Source organism: Tasmannia lanceolata, unplaced genomic scaffold (genome assembly GCF_043159265.1).
Source record: "Tasmannia lanceolata isolate RefF3 unplaced genomic scaffold, GAP_Taslan_0.1 ptg000037l, whole genome shotgun sequence".
Classification (NCBI taxonomy): Eukaryota; Viridiplantae; Streptophyta; class Magnoliopsida; order Canellales; family Winteraceae; genus Tasmannia; species Tasmannia lanceolata.
Window position 1 is genome coordinate 11968684 of NW_027518714.1, and position 18101 is coordinate 11986784.

An 18101-nucleotide genomic window follows, 5' to 3' on the forward strand; every position below is an offset into this window, starting at 1 on the left:
CGTAAGCAAGCTTATGATTTACCTCATATTTCTCATTTCCACCAATACAGGGTTGAGAATAAATTGTTTTATTTCAATATTTAAAAAGAAACCATAGATAACATAGCTACATTGCAAAATTTGCTCATGTCTCGTTAATTATGCTTCCTTATGGAATTGTTTGTTGATTATTTACTACCTAAGTTTCAAGGTTTATCTCTTACCAAGTAAGAAACTAAGTGTATGAAGTTCATCTCATCAACTCCCATTGTATAAATCTTTTGCATCATATGTTTCCATGTTTAGTGGTTTTTTTCTCATCCCTATCTTTATTAAGGGACTTTCTCATACCTTAGTTATAAATGGATGCAGGAAAATGAATCGTCTGAAGAAATTAGCAAAATGGAGATAATAGGCTTGTCACCATATTGGTTTGATGCGGCACAAGGCAATGCTATACGAAATACAGTTGAAATGCAGTCGTTGTTTCTTCTTACTGGGCCAAATGGTGGTGGCAAATCAAGCATGCTTCGATCTATTTGTGCGGCAGCGTTGCTTGGAATATGTGGATTGATGGTACCAGCTGAGTCAGCTGTTATTCCTCATTTTGATTCTGTTATGCTTCACATGAAATCTTATGATAGTCCTGCTGATGGAAAAAGCTCATTTCAGGTACCTATTGTTTTCCGATACAGATTTTCTTAGTTATTTTCCTTTTTTGTAGCTTTTGTATTATCTTAGGGTTACACACAAGATCTATTGTCTTAAATCTCTGATTACTATTTCCTAGAGGTGATTGGCATCTATAGATTGTCTATAGAGGTGTTAAAATGTATCTGCATTACAATAATGGGAAAAAAAGAAGAAGAAGCAAAGCTTAGGGGAGAGTTTAATTTCTCCATCCAAAATTCTTCCAGTTTTGATTTCAAGCTTGAGTCGCAATGTGGTTTTATTGCAATGATGGTGTGAATAAATTATCACTGTCAAGGTCTTTACTTTTTGGATGGGCGTAAATTTGATAGAATGACCCCTGTAGTTTTGAGAGCCTTATTTGTTTGGTTTCTAAAATTTCGAAAAATGTGTGAGAACTGTTTGTAAATGTAGATGACATGACAGTAGTGTTGGAATAAAAAGTTTACATTCTCACTGGGGCTGCAATCCCTGTACAAGCTTGCAGTGCCAAACTTTAATCATCATGGTTATCATATGCATTGGCTCTATTGATGTATCTGTCTTTTGGATATATGATACTATAAATATTCGTTTGTTTGTGTCTGTTTTGGATATATGATGTTATGAATATTCTTTCTTTAGTCATTTTGGATGTGTATAACTTGTAACCATCACCAAGAGTGTAGCAATTGGTCGTGGATTAGTACGAGCGAGGAAAAAACAAAACTTTAGACAAGGTGGAATTTTATACATAATAAAGAGTAGAAGAGCTATATTGTTCATTAGGTGAAAAAATATTGAGCTACGATTTTATACCTCTATACCACATCATGTGATAATAGTACAAATATACTGCCTTGAAAATCATTACCTAAGAACAACACTAAGACCTTACTTTAGCGCCTCTCTAGGCTCTATTAGTGTTTCTCTTAACATAATCTCCAGTCAAGAATGCCTGAGCAACAATAAACACCATTCTTGAAATTACAAAAATATAAAGTATACCAAGCAGGATTTTATTACAAAAAAGGTAAAGCGCCTATGCTCCCAAGAGGAATGCTCTAGTAGAGTGTGACCTCACCCAACTAAAGTGTGGCACATATTTTACCCGTCCATCTTAGTCTGACACTATGGATTAAAAGGGGCCTTAAAGAGGCTCACATTTACCCGCCCATCTGAGTTTGACTTTATGGATTAAAAGGAGGCTTAAAGAGGTTACTAACTCCCAAAGGAATCAGCCGGTAACTCATCTGCATGGCAAGCCCAAAAATGTAGACCATCCTTAATCCTTTTCTCCGAAGACCACTCCCAGTTCTTTAAAAGCAACCCCACCCCACGACACTATAAAAATCCTGTTCATTTATAGAAGTCTACCCTTCTCCTTCCATGCCCTTTCCTCTTTGACCATGGAGAATTAGTTGGTCCTTCATCCCCTCCCCTCTCTCTCTCTCTCTCTCTCTCTCTCTCTCTCTCTCTCTCTCTCCGTGAGCAGAGGGCGAACATGAGACCCTTATTTCCTTTCAAGATCAAATGCATTTTGATCCTAAAAGTATAAAAGCACCTAATACCAAACATTTTACTATGTTCATTCAATCAAATAAAACAAATCATTCTACTATGTTCATTCAATCATGGTTTTAAATTTAGGCCGAAACGTTTCGTTTCGGCATAAACCGAAACGAAATTCACATGAAGTCGTTTCTTTACAAGATTTCGCTGAAATCTTATTGAAATTTTGCCAAAATGTCTCCAAAAACCGAAATTTCATTTTTTGACTTTTTTACAAAATTTCCACCAAAATTTTAAAAATGTACACCAAAATGTTACAATTTCCACCGAAATTTATGATATTTCCACCGAAATAGCCGAAATTGACACCAAAATTTTAGACATTTCAGTCGAAATTTAAAAAAATATATAAAATTCATAATCATATTTTTACATGATTTCGGCCCGAAACCGAAACCAATATTTAAACCTTGCATTCAATTCAAGCAAAAACATGAAGGAAGAAGATGGATGCTTGTCTTTTGATTTATTTTCATTTCTCAGATGCCTCTTACACGAACGCACTCAAAAGAAGAAACGGAAAGGACAAACAAAAAAAGTGACGAAGAGAAAGGACATAACAAATAAGTAGGGCATTCTTCTCCATTTAGTTCGAAATTTTGGAAAGTTATATTAGCTTTGCAACTTGTTTTCCTCTAGTTTTCCCTTATGCTCTGTTCACTTGTTTTCTGCAGAAAGGAAACCCCGAGAAAATGACGTGGCAAAAGAGAAAGGAAAAGAAGAGAAAAAGAAAAAGAAAAAGAAACCAATTAATAAAATAGAAAAAAGAAAAAAAAGAAAACAAAATTTAAAATGCCAAACGCATCCCTTTTCATCTTTGAACCAGTGAGATGGGGCGGAGACCGAGAGAACCTTCTCATCTTGAAGCTTCTAAGACCTAACTGCAAAAAAAGTTCGAACTTAGCATCTCACCGGCCATTACATGAGATCCAGTCCCTTGCTCCATCAGCATGCCATCAACACGAAGCAACCATCGATTGTGGCCTATTGGAGCTCGAATATGTCTGCTTACTGGAAAACCACGTCGAAGATTGTAGTATTTTGGCTATCTTCCTGCGATTTTCTGTTTGATGCGGGTTTCATGGGGGAATTTAGGGTTTTGAGGTTCGTGGAGGTGAAGATAGAGGTGGGAAATGTTTTGAGCTTCATGGAGATGAAGATGGACATGGGGAAAAGGGGGTTTTGAGCTTCATAGAGATGAAGATGGAGATGTGGAAAATGGGAGCTTCAGGGAGATGAAGATTTGTGGAGATGGGAAAGGGGTTTTTGAGCTTGGTCTAAATGTAGATGGACATGCGAAGAGGTTTCCCCGACAGAGAAAAGTACCTTTTCCTATGCTCAGCATCGGAACCATTTTGGGAGAAAACTCGCTGAAACCTATTATCCACGTCATTAATTTTAATATCCACATCAGTTATTCGGTTTTCTGAGGAAAACAAGAAAGCGTGTAAAAAATGCGTTTCCGTAGAAAAAAAGCTAGGTTTCCGCAGAAGACACGCCAAAAAGAAATTAAGTGAACACGCCATTGGGGTTTGCAAAACCCTAGAACAAGAAATAGCAATTAGGATGGCAAATCATGCCTCTCAAAGCAAGTCACAATTTCACCAATCAAAAGTCTATTACAGTTCATTTTCAAAATGACATAATTACAACTCTTTGCAAAATGTGAATTGTAGATTTACTGATGTTGTACATCCTCCTGTAAGCTTTGAAGTCGCAAAAAGGCACGAGAGAAAGAGGGATCGAAAGCCATTCAAAAAAAAAAAAAAGAAAAAAAAAGAAAGAAAGAAAGAGGGATGGAAATATCAAAGGCTACGCAAAGGAATGGAAACCCATATCTCACGATATAGAGGCTCACGTTCTGATTTCACTGGAGTTTGTTTAAGTTGTGTCAGCTAAGCTGATAGGGCTCATTTATTTGTTTTAAGTTATAAGTTTGGACATTGGACCCATAATCACTTATTTCTTTTAGGTTGGTAGGAAGTGACTTTTTGAATAAAAGAGAGTCAAATTTACTATTCATGCAGTATTTTTACAGTACTATTCACGTAATGTTCACTATTCACAGGGTTTTTTTGTAGTTAGTTTAAGTTTTTTGTTTTCCATTACTATTCACGTAATGTTCACTGTTCACTATTCACAGGGTTTTTTTTGTAGTTAGTTTTAGTTTAATATGATGTAAGCTCAATTTTTAGAGCCTCTTGTGACATGAAAGAAAGGAGGATTTGGAGTTTTTTTGTTCTTCATGTGCCCTTGCTGCAGCTTCTTTTCTTTTCTGAACATGGGATTTTGGATGATAAGATTCTTGAGAAAAATAGCTCCTCTTATGGGGAGCAAAGTTGCTTGAAGCCCTATTTTTTGTCATTTGTGAATTTTGTTTGTTGTTATATTATTCCTAGCATAACCAATATTTGGCTGAGACTTAGTTTTACCTTGCCATTAAGTTTCATTTTCATTTTACAAAGTCAAACCTCTGGATGTTTCCCAAATATTAGTGATGTCTGGTTTCATTTTACAAAATCAAACCCTGGAATGTTTCCCAAATATTGCATTTGTCTAAAATGACTTGTCTCAGATCGAAATGTCAGAGATACGCTCTCTAATCACTGGAGCTACTCCAAGAAGCCTCGTGCTCATGGATGAAATCTGTAGGGGCACAGAAATGGTGAAAGGGACATGCATTGCTGGTAGCATCATTGAAACTCTCGATCGCATAGGTTGCCTGGGTATTGTATCTACTCACTTGCATAGCATTTTTCATTTACCTCTAAATGCTAGGAGCACTGTCTATAAAGCAATGGGAACAGAGGTTGTAGATGGTCAAACGCGACCCACATGGAAGCTGATAGATGGGGTCTGCAGAGAAAGCCTTGCCTTTGAAACTGCTCAGAAGGAAGGTATTCCTGAAACAATAATAAGAAGAGCTGAGGAATTATATCTTTCATTGAATGGTACGGCCACGCATTCCAAAAAGGCTGATGAACAATTCAAACATTTGGGTGCTGATTCTGCTGTCAATGGTTTTGATGTAGCTGATGAGTCATTGAAAAGGATTGTTGTAGGGCAAGTTTCTTCCGGGACAGAAACCGGAAACCCTAGAGAGATACAACAGAGGGAAGTTGAAAGTGTTGTTACGATCATCTGCCAGAACAAATTGGTGGAGCTTTACAAGCAGAAGAGCATATCAGAACCTGCAGAGATCACTTGTGTTATGATTGGTGCTAGGGAACAACCACCTCCCTCAACAATAGGCGCCTCAAGTGTCTATGTACTGTTCAGGCCGGATAAGAGATTATACGTTGGACAGGTTACTTTTCTCTCCCAAAATACTGGGGTTTCAACATTGGTTATTCCTTTGTCTTACTGCATATTCTAATAAACTTGAAAGGGGCAAATTATTCAAATTTTAGATGTTTAACTCTTGATGCAGACGGATGACCTTGCGGGCCGAGTCCGTGCTCATCGTTCGAAGGTAGGCATGCAAAATGTAACATTCCTTTATGTTACAGTCCCAGGAAAAAGCGTGGCTAGTGAACTGGAAACTCTGCTCATCAATCAACTTCCTTGTCGAGGCTTCCAGATTGTCAACAAATCTGATGGTAAGCATCGAAACTTTGGGACAACTAATCTCTCATTGGAAAGTCTGACCTTTCACCAATGACTCAAATCAAACTTATCCGAAGCCCGCTGAGTTAAGTCGCAGAAGAAGCCTTGTTAGAGGGTTCTTTCGACACCACCTTTTGTAATCATATAGTTGCAGAACATGAGGAATCGCCGATGGATCCGTAGGAGCTGCACCAATTTTGGGTGTGATGGTGCTTGCGCCAATTTTCTATATGCCGGTTGTAATTGTCTTTTGTAATCTATTTTTCAATTGCAGAACGTAATTTTTGTTCCAAATGTACTTGTTAGTGACAGTGTTTGCATGCATATTTAAAAAAAAAAAGAAGGCTAGTGATATTGGCATGACCATGTTTTGATAATTGCACTAACTTGTCGTGTCTTCTTTTTTAAATTGCCTTCTTTGAGCATTTTGAGAATTGTAATAGCTTTGACAGCTGGTTAAATAATAAAAGACAAGGCGAGTTAGTGCAATTACAGAGCATGGTAGTGCCTATATCAGTGGCCAAAAAAAATTTCATTCATATGTAGAGAAATTATATATGGGTTCCAGCTTGGAAAAAAATATGTGAACACTACACTACTCTTTGGATGTGTATTCTTTAAGGAGTAGAAACTGATCATTGGTTGTTTGGTGTCCGCTTTGCTTTTCTGCTGCTTAAGGGTCACCTAGATTGTTTTTTGGACAACTAGATTGTTTTCGCCACTTTGGAAGCTTAGGGCGTGTTCTTTAACCATTCTTTAGCGTTAATTTTGCATTTTTTTGCTCTAAAGAATGAAAGAGCCAAAAAAAAGGTGTTCTTTTAGCAATTACGTTGCCCCTTTCTTGGAAGATGACTGCCTTTTTGTTAACTGTTTTTTGGAGCGATTTTTCGGGGTGTCTCTCGCCATCCACCCTCGCGACAAAGCACCCTTCGTCTGTCATATTCACAAAACAGGAAAGCTCAAGCTCTCTCTCACCGTAACCATCATCTTGCCTCCCATCCATCATCCATCTGCAACTGTGCAGAATAATCCAACGCTCATAATTCTCTACACATAACCATGTCTCTCTCTCTCTCTCTCTCTCTCTCTCTCTCTCTCTCTCTCTCTCTCTCCGTTTATGCTTCTTGATTTTTTATGGTCAGTTAGGATTCTTGATTAGGGTTGAATAGGGTTTGATTTCTGTTTCTGTGGTTTTTGTTCTTGATTTTCTATTGTCAGTTAGGAATCTTGATTAGGGTTAGGGCATCTATTGAATGGGGTTTGATTTCTTTTTCTGTGGTTTTCGGGAAAAAAAAAACAGGTTTTTTGGGTGAAATTTCGGCCGAAATAAATACACTTTCGGGTAAGTGTGATTTCGGTGTGGTCTCCACCGAAATCCGCTCAAAATCAAATAGGGGAAGTACCGGATTGCTGCAGCAATCCAGTCTATTCTGAAAACCTGCACCTAGTTGAATCGTTGGGTATATAGTTAAAGAAAAAGAAATTTTTTTAAAATGAGTTAGAGAACATGATTCTAATTTTGGAATTACTTCAAAAAATAAGAATTGATTCTGACTTTCAGAATGAGAATCATGCCAATGGTTAAAGAACGCACCCTTAACTACTTGTTTTTTGTTAGGTAAGCTGGGATTGAACCTACGACCTCAAGGTCGAAAGGCAAAGCCTTTACCATTGAGTTTGAGGCTCAACCCCAGCTTTAACTACATCATTTCTAAAACTATCATAACCATTAGAGAACGAGAAAGTCACTTTTACGATCAATAGTAAAAGATAACTTTTGGCTTCTGCAAGAGGGCCCAGCAGAGGCATGCATGAGAAGTCTAGACCATTGATCGTGTACAACATGGCCCACGTGGTTTTGGTTGAATCCGGAACAGACATCCCATGTGTGTGACAAAGGTCTACAAAATCAACATTTTAGCTTTTCTTAGCATAATTTAGCTGGCCTTAGGGTTCTTGTGTTTGAATCAACGGATTGGATCACATAAGCAATACAGAAGTGGGATCTAATAAATATCTTTTAGGAAGGAGAGTAAAAGGCACTTTCTTCTAACCATTATATCCTTTTCTGAACCTACTTTTATGCTTCCTCCTAAAATAAAATATCGGGCCCCACTTCTACCTTATTTGTGTTAATCATATCCGTTGATCCGGAACAGTAAACATAAGGCCATCCAAATGGAATTGAGAACATCTTGATTACTTACTAAACCTCGTCCCTCATGGCTCATGATGTTTTCTCTACAAGATCTCAAATATATACCCCCTGTAAGACCCTAAAAGTTGTCTTTTACCATTGATCATAAAAGTAACTTTCCTCATCGTTTTTTTCTTTGCGTATTAAAGGTGGGACCCACTATCTTAGAATAAAGCCAAGAGAATCTGAACCGTTGGATCGAATTAGCCCGTTGCGATCTCAAGCTTCTCGCTCCACAATTCCCGTAAAAAGCAATTTGGGTGGCACTAAGATCACCACCCATACTACGGACGAGGCAGAGATAGCGTGGCTCCGGCTAAGCGCTCAACGCCACCAGCGCACGTTAGCCACATCCCATGATCACGTCTTATATGTACCTGCAAATTAAAAACATTCTCGTTCGTAGGCTCGTTTTTTTGAGTCCGCCATGGCTGCTGTGGTGCACGTTTCCTCTTTTCTCGGATGCCCTAATTTTCATCAGAAACCCCTCTCTTTCAAAAGGAACATCTCTTCCATCCATAAAACCTACTTTCTTATCTGTAAAACCTTAAGGAGAAAACAAGGCTTCAACATCACCTGCTCTGCTGCAAATAAGCCCTCTCCCTCCACGGAAATCAGGTACCTCTATTACTTCTTTTCTACCGCTTTTGAATGAGTTTTTGGTTTCTATTCTCTGTCAATTTGAATTTTTTGAGACGGTGTTCTGTGGATCTATTGGCCTGCTGTTGCTTCTGCTCTTATGTTGAATCCCGTGGGTGATATATTGCATTGCGTTTACTATTGTTAACTTCATTGGGCATAACGTTTTGGCGCATATCTTATTGACAACAAGGAATGAGATTCTACTGTATTTGACAATGTCATCTTATACTTGTACCAATCGATGGCTCGATTCAGTCTTTGGTTTGAAACTATTGGGTCACATTAGAGTTGATTGTTTCATTGATGGAGGGTAAACAGTGTATGCCCTAGAAATTGATGGTTGATACCTGTGGGTGAAAATGTTTCAATTCGATTGTAGAATGAAAATGGGCGATACAAAGTAACATCATACATTGTTATACAACAACAGTAAAAAGAGTGACTTTAACTCTCAACTTACGCCTCGAACTTGATTGGGAAGGTTTGATATCTTGTTATGGGACGGACTAAGAGGAATGACAGAGAGCAAGATCTTCTTGAAATATTTGGTCCCCAATTCCATCTATTCTGGATCAATTGGACAAATAAACATAAGAGAAGCATATTCAGGGAATTCTCTCTCTCACCATGGTTGAAACGTAAAACAAAATGCTCGTAGTCGTAGGGCTTTTATCACTTCCAACATTGCAAGGATTATGTTTCACGTCGCTATCTTGGTCAAATGAGCAGTCCTAAGGACTGGAGATGGCACCTAGAGTATGCACTCTCATATGTAATACTGCACAGACCTAACATAAGGATTATGCCTGTGTTTCTATCTCGGTAAAAGCAAGTCATCGGCAATAGAGATGGATACCTAGGGACCTTCACTCCCATTTATAATGCTACACGCACCTAAGATAGATGCGGCCAGATTCCGTGTTTGGGGAAGTTTTATCTGCTCTGCCCTTTGGTTTTTGTTACCTGTTGTTGTGGTTGAACTCGTATGAAGAATGAACACTACGTATTTGTGTCCTCCTTACTAAAAAACCATGTGGGTATATCTTTCTACTAAACTCCTCATTTTCTAGACTAGTACTAACCAGCTCATGGAATGAACTATCTTCGAGTGCATCGCCCGTACAAAAACAAAAACTCTATCAGACCTGCTCATTGATAATCTGCTCTATTTCCCTTTATTATGAACACAAGTCTCTCATACTTTTGCCACTTCCTCACATTCTGTTCTCTCTTGCCATCTTGTAGACCGTTTCAGCTTGATTACCAAGCATCACCTCTCACGCTTCCTACTTAGGTACTCTAAATCACCCAAGAGAAGTGTCAGTTTTCTTCAACTGTGACTCTGGGGATGCAACTATGCTGTCTACTGAAGATCGTTTATCAAGATTGCATGTATCATACGGTCAGAGACGGGCTTAGTAAGCTTTTCATTTTTCTTCTTCCATTTCATATTCTGCACGCATCACAGTATCACAGAAACAAATATTTGACATATAAATTGTTAGAAAAATAAAAAACAATAAAATAAAATATTTCGATGATATTTCGTGGTAAATAAAATAAAATATGAAGCTATTATGATATTTTTCAACATCTCAGGATAATTTTGGTTTTTATCCTTTTGTCAGAGAATCATGAAAAAAATAGAGATATTTTTTAAAAGTTGCAGACATTTGTGACAATGCATGCAATGTCTCTAACATTGGCCAATCATAGAGAAAGGAACATCTGATAGTCTTTTTGCTGCCTATTCCTTACAGAATATGTTTGGCTTTGGCATGAACAATACTGATTGGTCTTCCAGTTAAACTTTATACTTTGTAATGTCCTAACAATCTGATGAGGAGCTTTCTAATGAATACATGGAGCACTTTCTCAGTAACTTATTCCCAATGAAACTAGGTTGGGCGTGTGAGTTGTTGGGTTCAATTTTAGAGATTTTTATTTTTCTGGATAGACGTAATGAGATTGAAAAGCACAATAAGATGTCAATGGTTAAGACCTGCTTTGCTGCAAATAAAATAACATTGTTTTCTTTTTCTTTTTTCCTTTTTGAATGATGTGAAAATAACATTATACATTGCCCACAATTTCTGTATTAAACACATGCTTGATTGTCTTTGACTGTCTTGGGTTCCCCGTAATTGATGGCTCTGTCACATGTATGGATGGCTTGTTAATTATCAAACTACGTAATTTATGATATTGATGGTACGTATGCTGTCCCTATATTATTTAGGCCCTACAATGAAAATGATTCATGCTAAAATATATGGCCTTCTACCTTCTACCCATTTGGTTGTTTGGACATGTTTCAGAAAATAAAAGTAAGCTACTAATCCAGTAAACCTGATATGTCTGGTGATTCTTGTAACTTAGGCCCTACAATGAAAATGATGCATGCTAAAAATATATGGCCTTCTATGTTCTACCCTTTTGGTTTTTTGGACATGTTTCAGAAAATAAAAGTAAGCTACTAATCCAGTAAACCTGATATGTCTGGTGATTCTTGTAACTTAGTGAATATTTACCACATGGTTCTGAGGCTATCAGGTTCTGTTTAGCAAGCTTGGCTTTGGCATGATCCTTATTTTGTTCTTCAGTTCTGCAGCCAAGATTCGAAGTGAAGTTCTTTCTCCATTTCGCTCTGTTCGGATGTTTTTTTATCTGGCCTTCATTGCAAGTGGTTCTCTGGGAAGCCTAATTGCCACCACACAATTGATATCTGCGCTAACAAATTCATCTAAAGCAGCAGCAATCCCAGAGATCGCGAAGGGTCTCGGCATAGACATCGGAGCAGTCTCTGTCTTTGCATTTCTTTATTTGAGAGAGAATAAGTCTAAGAATAAACAAATAGCTAGGCTTTCAAGAGAGGAAAATCTCTCAAATCTTAAGTTGCGTGTGGACCAAAATAAGATTATTTCTCTCAGTGATTTGAGAGGAATTGCACGACTTGTCATTCTTGCTGGCCCTGCCTCCTTCATTATGGAATCCTTCAGACTTTGCAAACCTTTCACAGATGACCTTCTTGATCGGGGGGTGTTGGTGGTGCCTTTTGCTACTGATGGAGAGATGCCCAGTTTGAAATTTGAAGAGAGTGAGGATGTGACTAATGTTGAGAAAAAGAAGCTCTGGCAGCTGCTTCCTGTATACACTTCTGAGTGGACCAAGTAAGAGAGATCATTGAGAAAACAAAACTCGTTAAGCCTTGTTTCTTCATTTTCTAGCAGTAAATTCTCTTTTTTTACTTTTAACAGGTGGTTAGATGAGCAGAAGCAAATGGCTAATGTCCCTCTAGATGCTCCAGTGTAAGTGCATTTTGTTGCTCTTCTCATGAATTCCTCGTTGAAAATCATGCCATGCATGTGGATGCTGCATTGTTATTTTTGGACTAATAAGACTTGCAGTCGGCAGTACGAGAATTATAAATTATTATGCTTCCTCATATCCAAAAATGTGCAAATTTGGGTTGCATGTGTTGTATATTTTCCATTGCATGTCTGCTGTGTATTTTCCATTTTTTAGTTTATGGTAATAATTCTGCTTTTTTGTTACTTTTAAAGGTATATCTCTCTACGCTTGGATGGACGTGTCCGTGGAAGTGGTGTTGGTTACCCACCTTGGAATGCTTTTGTTGCACAATTACCGCCAGTAAAGGGACTATGGTCGGGTCTTTTTGATGGCATGGATGGAAGAGTCCTCTAAACCAAAATTTTCAGTTTTATAAAGAAGGTTAGTATCTTCGTTACATTCAATCGCATTGATTGTATTAGAGTTAATTATTTGGATTATAACATGTAATTGTGTTTCTCTTGTCTGAGAAGATGGATCTGTTCTTGGTTATTAGGCTCATATCTCGTTTGGAAGGTGATTTGTGTTGATTGTGGGTTCAAAAAAAGATGCAGCTGTTGTTTATTTGGTCCATCCACAGGAAATCTCTTATTTACTTGATCTGTTTCAGCTGAATCTCATATTCTGTTAATATTAAAGCTCTTCCTTTTGAAATTTGTGTCATAAAGTATCGTATATTCTACTTTCTGTTGCTACTCCCATGCATGCCCTGCTTCCAATCACTTCTAGTAACTAAGTTCTAAAATGCTCCAACTTCCAACCATTGTCTGTGGAAAAACTGATTTACTTTTCGGGCCACCACTTGTACTGCTACTCGAGCATCCCCGACCCCGATTAGGAGGGTGGCACTGAACTGATATTTCCAGTCTTGTAACTTGTAAGTATCCCATGACCATTTATACTGCTTGACTAGTTTTTTAGGCGTAGGACATTGCCCCATGACACCTTTGGTGGATCTGAATTTAGTTGTGTATATGGAATCCTCCATGGTTTGAGTAAATATTTTGTTGTGAAAAAATATATAAAGAACTTGCTACTGTTGTATATATTTGTTATTCTGTATGTTATTAGAGGCAGTGATTTGTGAAGAAATTCTGTTGTCTAAAAGAAGGTGGGTTTGCAGTATGATTTGATGAAAGCCCTCATTTGGTGACTGAAACAAACTCTCCTGTGTTTGGAAGAACTTGTTTTAATGGGTACTTCCCCTTTCCTTTGTTTTCAAGCTTTCTTTAACTGGTCATTTCAATTCCTTAAAAGAACTGTTAAAACCAATGGAAGTTTAATTTAGAACAACATGAGCTAGCAGATCGGAATCCATGAATCAGAAACCCATATCGAAACTTTGTTGCTGTCATTCTCATCATTATCTGGTAATCGGGAACTGTGCCTGATGTGATCCTACCACTGTTACAAAGGCGAAGATCGGTCTTTGCTATGGCATCTGTAGGATTCTTAAGCTTCTGATATTTTGTTAATTATTTGGATTATAACATGTAACTTTGTTTCTTTTTGCTGGGAAGATGCCTCTGTTATTGGCTTAGGCTCATATCTCATTTGGAAGGTGCTTTATCTCATTTGGAAGGTGCTTTGTGTTGATTGTGGGTTCCCGCTTTCCGATCCTCCCAACCACCACCACCACCCAAAAAAAAAAGATGCATATGTTGTTTAGTTTGGTCCATCCATAAGCAATCTCTTATTTACTTGATCGATTTGTTTCGGACGAATCTCATATTCTGTTAATATGAAACTTCCTTTGTAAATTTGTGTCATAAATTTCTGTTGCAACTCCCACACATGCTCCTGTTTCCAATCACTTCTAGCAGATTGGTTCTTACATGATCCAACCATTGTCTGTGGAAACACTGATGCACTTTTCGGGCCACTACTTGTACTACTTTTTTGAGCGAAAGATAACTGTATTAAAAGAGAGGAGATTACAAGTGCAAGTCAGCTGGCAAAGATTGCCCAACATACGAGGAATCCCGCAAGGCCCCTGATTTGACCAATCGATCAGGGTGGCACTACTTGTATAACATGACTACAAGGAAGCACCACTTGTACTACTACTCAAGCATCCCCGACCCTGGAGGGTCGCACTGAACCGATATTTCCAGCTTGGTAAGTATCCCATTACCATTTTTTAGCATAAGACAATGTGCCATGACACCGTTGATAGATCTGAATTTGATTGTGTATATGGAATCCTCAAATGGTTTTGAGTAAAAATTTTGTTGTGAGAAAACATATCAAGAAACTACTGTTGTCTATATTTGTGATTTTGTATGTTGATATAGGCAGTGATTTGTGATGAAATTCTGTTTTGACTAAAAAGGAGATGGGTATGAATTATGTGTTGATTAAATCCTCTGAAGTGGTCAAAAGAGTATGTATTTGTAAATGTTTCTAAGGGATTAAAGATTAAAAATAGGTTCAGTTGTCATAAAACCACTATAAGGAGGTTTACACGGTAAAAAAAGGAGGCACATTTTATAGTTCAAGAGAAAATTACTGAAATTTCCAAATTTTTTTTTTTTTTTGGAACTCTACCTACTTTACTTATCATTGCTTGATTAAAATTAAGTAGATGTATTCACCATGACCAAGACATGAAGTTGGGCAAAGTCGGTATATGGTGATAGAGTGATAGAGAATTAAATACTGGTTGAGTAATAGAGAAAGAGATTACACAGAAGCAAAGTATATTACAAATTCTTAAAGACAGTCGCAACTGAAAAATACATTGGCATCTCAGAATGGTCCAGTCGAGGCTCATTTCACCTCCAGAATCTCATCCAATGCATAGTTGTTCGTAGAGACGTTGGCATAATTCACTTTGTTGAACCTAACCACGACCGGATAGCGGGACGCAGGATCCTGTGCCAGGGAACAAAAGAGGGGAAAAAACAGAAAATATTGAGACAAATGAGCAAAAATATAGAGAAAACTACAATTCACAGTCATACACCAACATCTTGGGTACATCTAAAGACGATCCATCTTTCTAATATTGGAATAAGAATACCTCTTTGGAAGCTACCCAAATTTGATTATCCGAAGTTAATCTTATTTGCAAATAGGACATTAAAGCCTCTTTGGAAACCATTAAATATATCATTTTAAAAATAATATAACCGTTATTTACAAATAATAATATTTGATTTCAAAAGCATTTACATATAGGGGACTGATAAATCGACTCCCAAATATCTTAAATCGACCCCCCATGTGTCTATCTCTCTCCTATTTTTCTCTCTCTAACCCAGAAGAGAGAGAAAGACACAAATGGAGTCGATTTAAGATATTTGGGAGTCGATTTATCACTGTCCTATATATATATATATATATATATAGAGAGAGAGAGAGAGAGAGAGAGAGAGAACGGTTCCTACACATATGTGTAGAGAGTTCTCTACACACTAGCTTAAAATACAGTGGGGGCCCACATTGTTTGGGTGATCCAAGCTATCCATTTTAAAGGCCCTCACATAGATAGGGTGTCTACAAAAAATCAGATCCATCGGATAATCCCAACCCTACGATTTGTGGAGGTAAAATGGATGTCTTTAAACCTTTACAAATTAGTCCATTTTTTGCCTCCACAGTTCGAATGGTTAGGATGATCCTATGGATCTAATTTTTTGTGGACACCCTATCTATGTGAGGGCCTTAAAAATGAATGGTTTGGATCACCCAAATAATGTGGCCCCCACTGTATTTTAAGCTTGTGTGTAGATAACTTATCTACACATGTGTAGGAACCGTTTTCTCATATATATATATATATATATATATATATATATATATATATATATATATATATATATATATATATATATATATGTGTGTGTGTGTGCAAATAATTTTTAGAGATATTCAATCGGTGGTAGTTGTATCTGTTGTTGTTGATGAATAATGAAGATAGAAGAAGAAGGCGTGCAAACCTGATCGACGGCTACAACAGATCCAATACCATTGAACCAGTAAGATTCTCTCCTAAGGATTTTCACCTGAGCAGAGAATTATATGAAAAGTAATCAAATTAGTAGTAGCACTAATCACGCAAGGTCGCAATATTAAGGTATTGGGTTCAGCTTATGACCAAATCAATATTAACCAAATACTGTAATAGGAGCTGGTGGTGATTATTTTTCTTCAAAATAAGGCCATAATTCCTTTATGCCACTTACCAAACAGCAACGATCATTTTTAAATGACAAAAGTACTCCCAAATTGTTAACAAAATGATAAATATACCCCTACTTAGGTCCATATGGCAATATCAGGAGGGTTGTTTCGGACACCCTTAACACAACTGCGTTTTCAATATGTTCCTTACCATAAAGTAAAAATATCCACAATATATCAATAATGAAGTGGTTCACCATGGCGATAGAAATCCTTGGATAAGCTGTTCCTAAGATTGACTATCCTGCTTGGATATTATATCCATAATAAACCCCTAGGATTAGGTAGCCTTCTTGCATAGTATATACCCTGCCAATCAAGACTGATCACGAGATGAAGGTAAGATGATAAGCCTATCCAAGGATAAAATAAACCCCAGCTTACTATCCACATCGCCCAATAGATGTACAGAGGATATAGTAAATTGGTAATGGTGCTCCTGATGAATATGCTTAATTAGCACTAACAGAAGCAGTAATTGAAGAAGATTAACATCATACCTTTGTGCCTCTCTTGGGTCCGATGGGTGGCGGCTTGACCGGAGCTTCAGGGGCGGGTGGAGGTGGAGGTGGAGGTGGAGGGGCTTCTTGTGCACGTACAACAAACCTTTTATAACTTGAATTATTATTATTCTTGGAAAAGAAGATGGAGGTACGTGAGGAGGTGGTGGTGGTGGTGGGAATGTTAGAGGTGAGAACAAAGCTAGAGGCTGCAGAAGCCATGTTAGAGGTAGCCATGGCCTTTCTCTCTCTCTCTCTCTCTCTCTCTCTCTCTCTCTCTCTCTCTCTCACTGTTTCTTAGATAGATTTGTGTAGTATAACAAAGTGGCTGTTTAGATGAGATGGGAGAAAAAATATTGAAAGAATTCAGACCTCAAAACAAACGACTTTTTCTAGCTAAATTATCTACACACATTGAAGAAATTGCAAGAGGATTTCGACCATTGGGGTTATGCCACGATGGACACCATATCCATCCGTATGGATAACGGATGAAGGGGTTGTAATTAGAAGATTTCAAATGGTAGGGGTTTGGAAAGTGCCACTGGAGTTTTTGACAAATTACGAAAATGGGCTTTTGAGGCAAAAGCATTGGTGGGGTCCAGTGGTTTGGTGATCCTAAAATGAGTGGGCCCGTACAATCATAAACTAATTTGTGGAGATAATTATATCTTTTTTAGCCCTTCATTTACAAAGTGCAAGTTTATGGATTAGGATCAACCAATGGGAATGATTTTGGGGGCATATGAATGGTTTAGCTTTTGTTGGCCAAGTCCTGAAGTGGTTTGTTGATTAGGGTGTTAATCTAGGATTAGGATATTCAAACCACAACTTTGTGGATCTAGAATGCCATGATCACACACAATAGATCTAATCAAAACTATTTAACAATCTACTGAAATTAATCTAATCTAACCATGAACAAAGATATTAGGAACTTACCTTGATCGGCCATGGTGGATGATTCATCTGGGCTACATCTTCTACTACCTTTAATTTCTAGATGATCAAAGATATTAGCCATTTTCAACTACAAGATCCTGCACATAAAAAACAAGATTTTCCTATTTATTTAATTGGTTTGGTCTTAAATATTCTTGCCTTGCTCATGACAGCCCAACTTATATATAAAATACGAATGCTAAACTGAAGGGCACCCTTACAAAACCAGCTGCAAGGGTACCCCCATTAGATCCATGTCACCAATGTTCTCATGGTGGAAGATCACATCCCACCTATGGACGTAGGCATGGTTTTTGAACCACATACATCTCGTGTTCTTATTCTTACGGTACATGCTAGTTTTTCTACTTTGTTGTATTTCGTTTGGGTACTGTTGGAAAACGTGATAAACAGAATACTACAATTCTTAAGATTGTTAGAAAAATGACAATTCGGAA

The 18101-nt window shown here is 37.6% G+C and overlaps 3 protein-coding genes across 8 annotated transcripts in view; 2 read left to right on the forward strand and 1 right to left on the reverse strand.

Moving 5' to 3' along the window:
* Positions 1 to 6480, forward strand: part of MSH1 (MUTL protein homolog 1) — a 68471-nt gene extending 61991 nt beyond the window's left edge. Inside the window, exons 20-22 of the mRNA XM_077371130.1 lie at positions 352 to 651; positions 4796 to 5527; positions 5651 to 6480. Of these exons, the coding sequence (XP_077227245.1) occupies positions 352 to 651; positions 4796 to 5527; positions 5651 to 5881 (1263 nt within the window). The 3' untranslated portion in view covers positions 5882 to 6480. The remainder of the gene's footprint in view (positions 1 to 351; positions 652 to 4795; positions 5528 to 5650) is intronic.
* Positions 6481 to 8305: 1825 nt separating this feature from the next.
* Positions 8306 to 14299, forward strand: LOC143862701 (LOW PSII ACCUMULATION-like protein). Of its 6 annotated transcripts, none has more exons than XM_077373777.1 (5): positions 8306 to 8641; positions 11269 to 11835; positions 11923 to 11973; positions 12229 to 12397; positions 13840 to 14299. In XM_077373777.1, exons 1-4 carry the CDS (start codon positions 8451 to 8453, stop codon positions 12368 to 12370), a joined length of 951 nt encoding a protein of 316 aa, XP_077229892.1. In that variant the 5' UTR covers positions 8306 to 8450; the 3' UTR covers positions 12371 to 12397; positions 13840 to 14299. The 6 variants fall into 6 exon arrangements, with proteins under 6 accessions (XP_077229892.1, XP_077229893.1, XP_077229890.1 ...); XM_077373778.1 differs by having other exon boundaries at positions 13927 to 14299; XM_077373775.1 differs by lacking the exon at positions 13840 to 14299 and adding an exon at positions 12490 to 13078.
* Positions 14300 to 14657: 358 nt separating this feature from the next.
* Positions 14658 to 16998, reverse strand: LOC143862702 (photosystem I reaction center subunit IV, chloroplastic-like). The gene is made up of 3 exons (XM_077373780.1): positions 16702 to 16998; positions 15958 to 16023; positions 14658 to 14890 (listed from the first exon to the last, which is right to left on the reverse strand). Exons 1-3 carry the CDS (start codon positions 16936 to 16938, stop codon positions 14786 to 14788), a joined length of 408 nt encoding a protein of 135 aa, XP_077229895.1. The 5' UTR covers positions 16939 to 16998; the 3' UTR covers positions 14658 to 14785.
* Positions 16999 to 18101: the final 1103 nt, after the last annotated feature.

Excerpts from the sequence above, each read along its gene's own strand:
- LOC143862701 (XM_077373777.1), top strand. The coding sequence starts at position 8,451 with ATGGCTGCTGTGGTGCACGTTTCCTCTTTTCTCGGATGCCCTAATTTT. Across the intron at positions 11,836-11,922 it reads TACACTTCTGAGTGGACCAA|GTGGTTAGATGAGCAGAAGC; the intron begins GTAAGAGAGATC and ends TACTTTTAACAG. Across the intron at positions 11,974-12,228 it reads GTCCCTCTAGATGCTCCAGT|GTATATCTCTCTACGCTTGG; the intron begins GTAAGTGCATTT and ends TTACTTTTAAAG.
- LOC143862702 (XM_077373780.1), bottom strand. The coding sequence starts at position 16,938 with ATGGCTACCTCTAACATGGCTTCTGCAGCCTCTAGCTTTGTTCTCACC. Across the intron at positions 16,024-16,701 it reads GACCCAAGAGAGGCACAAAG|GTGAAAATCCTTAGGAGAGA; the intron begins GTATGATGTTAA and ends TTCTCTGCTCAG. Across the intron at positions 14,891-15,957 it reads CTGTTGTAGCCGTCGATCAG|GATCCTGCGTCCCGCTATCC; the intron begins GTTTGCACGCCT and ends TCCCTGGCACAG.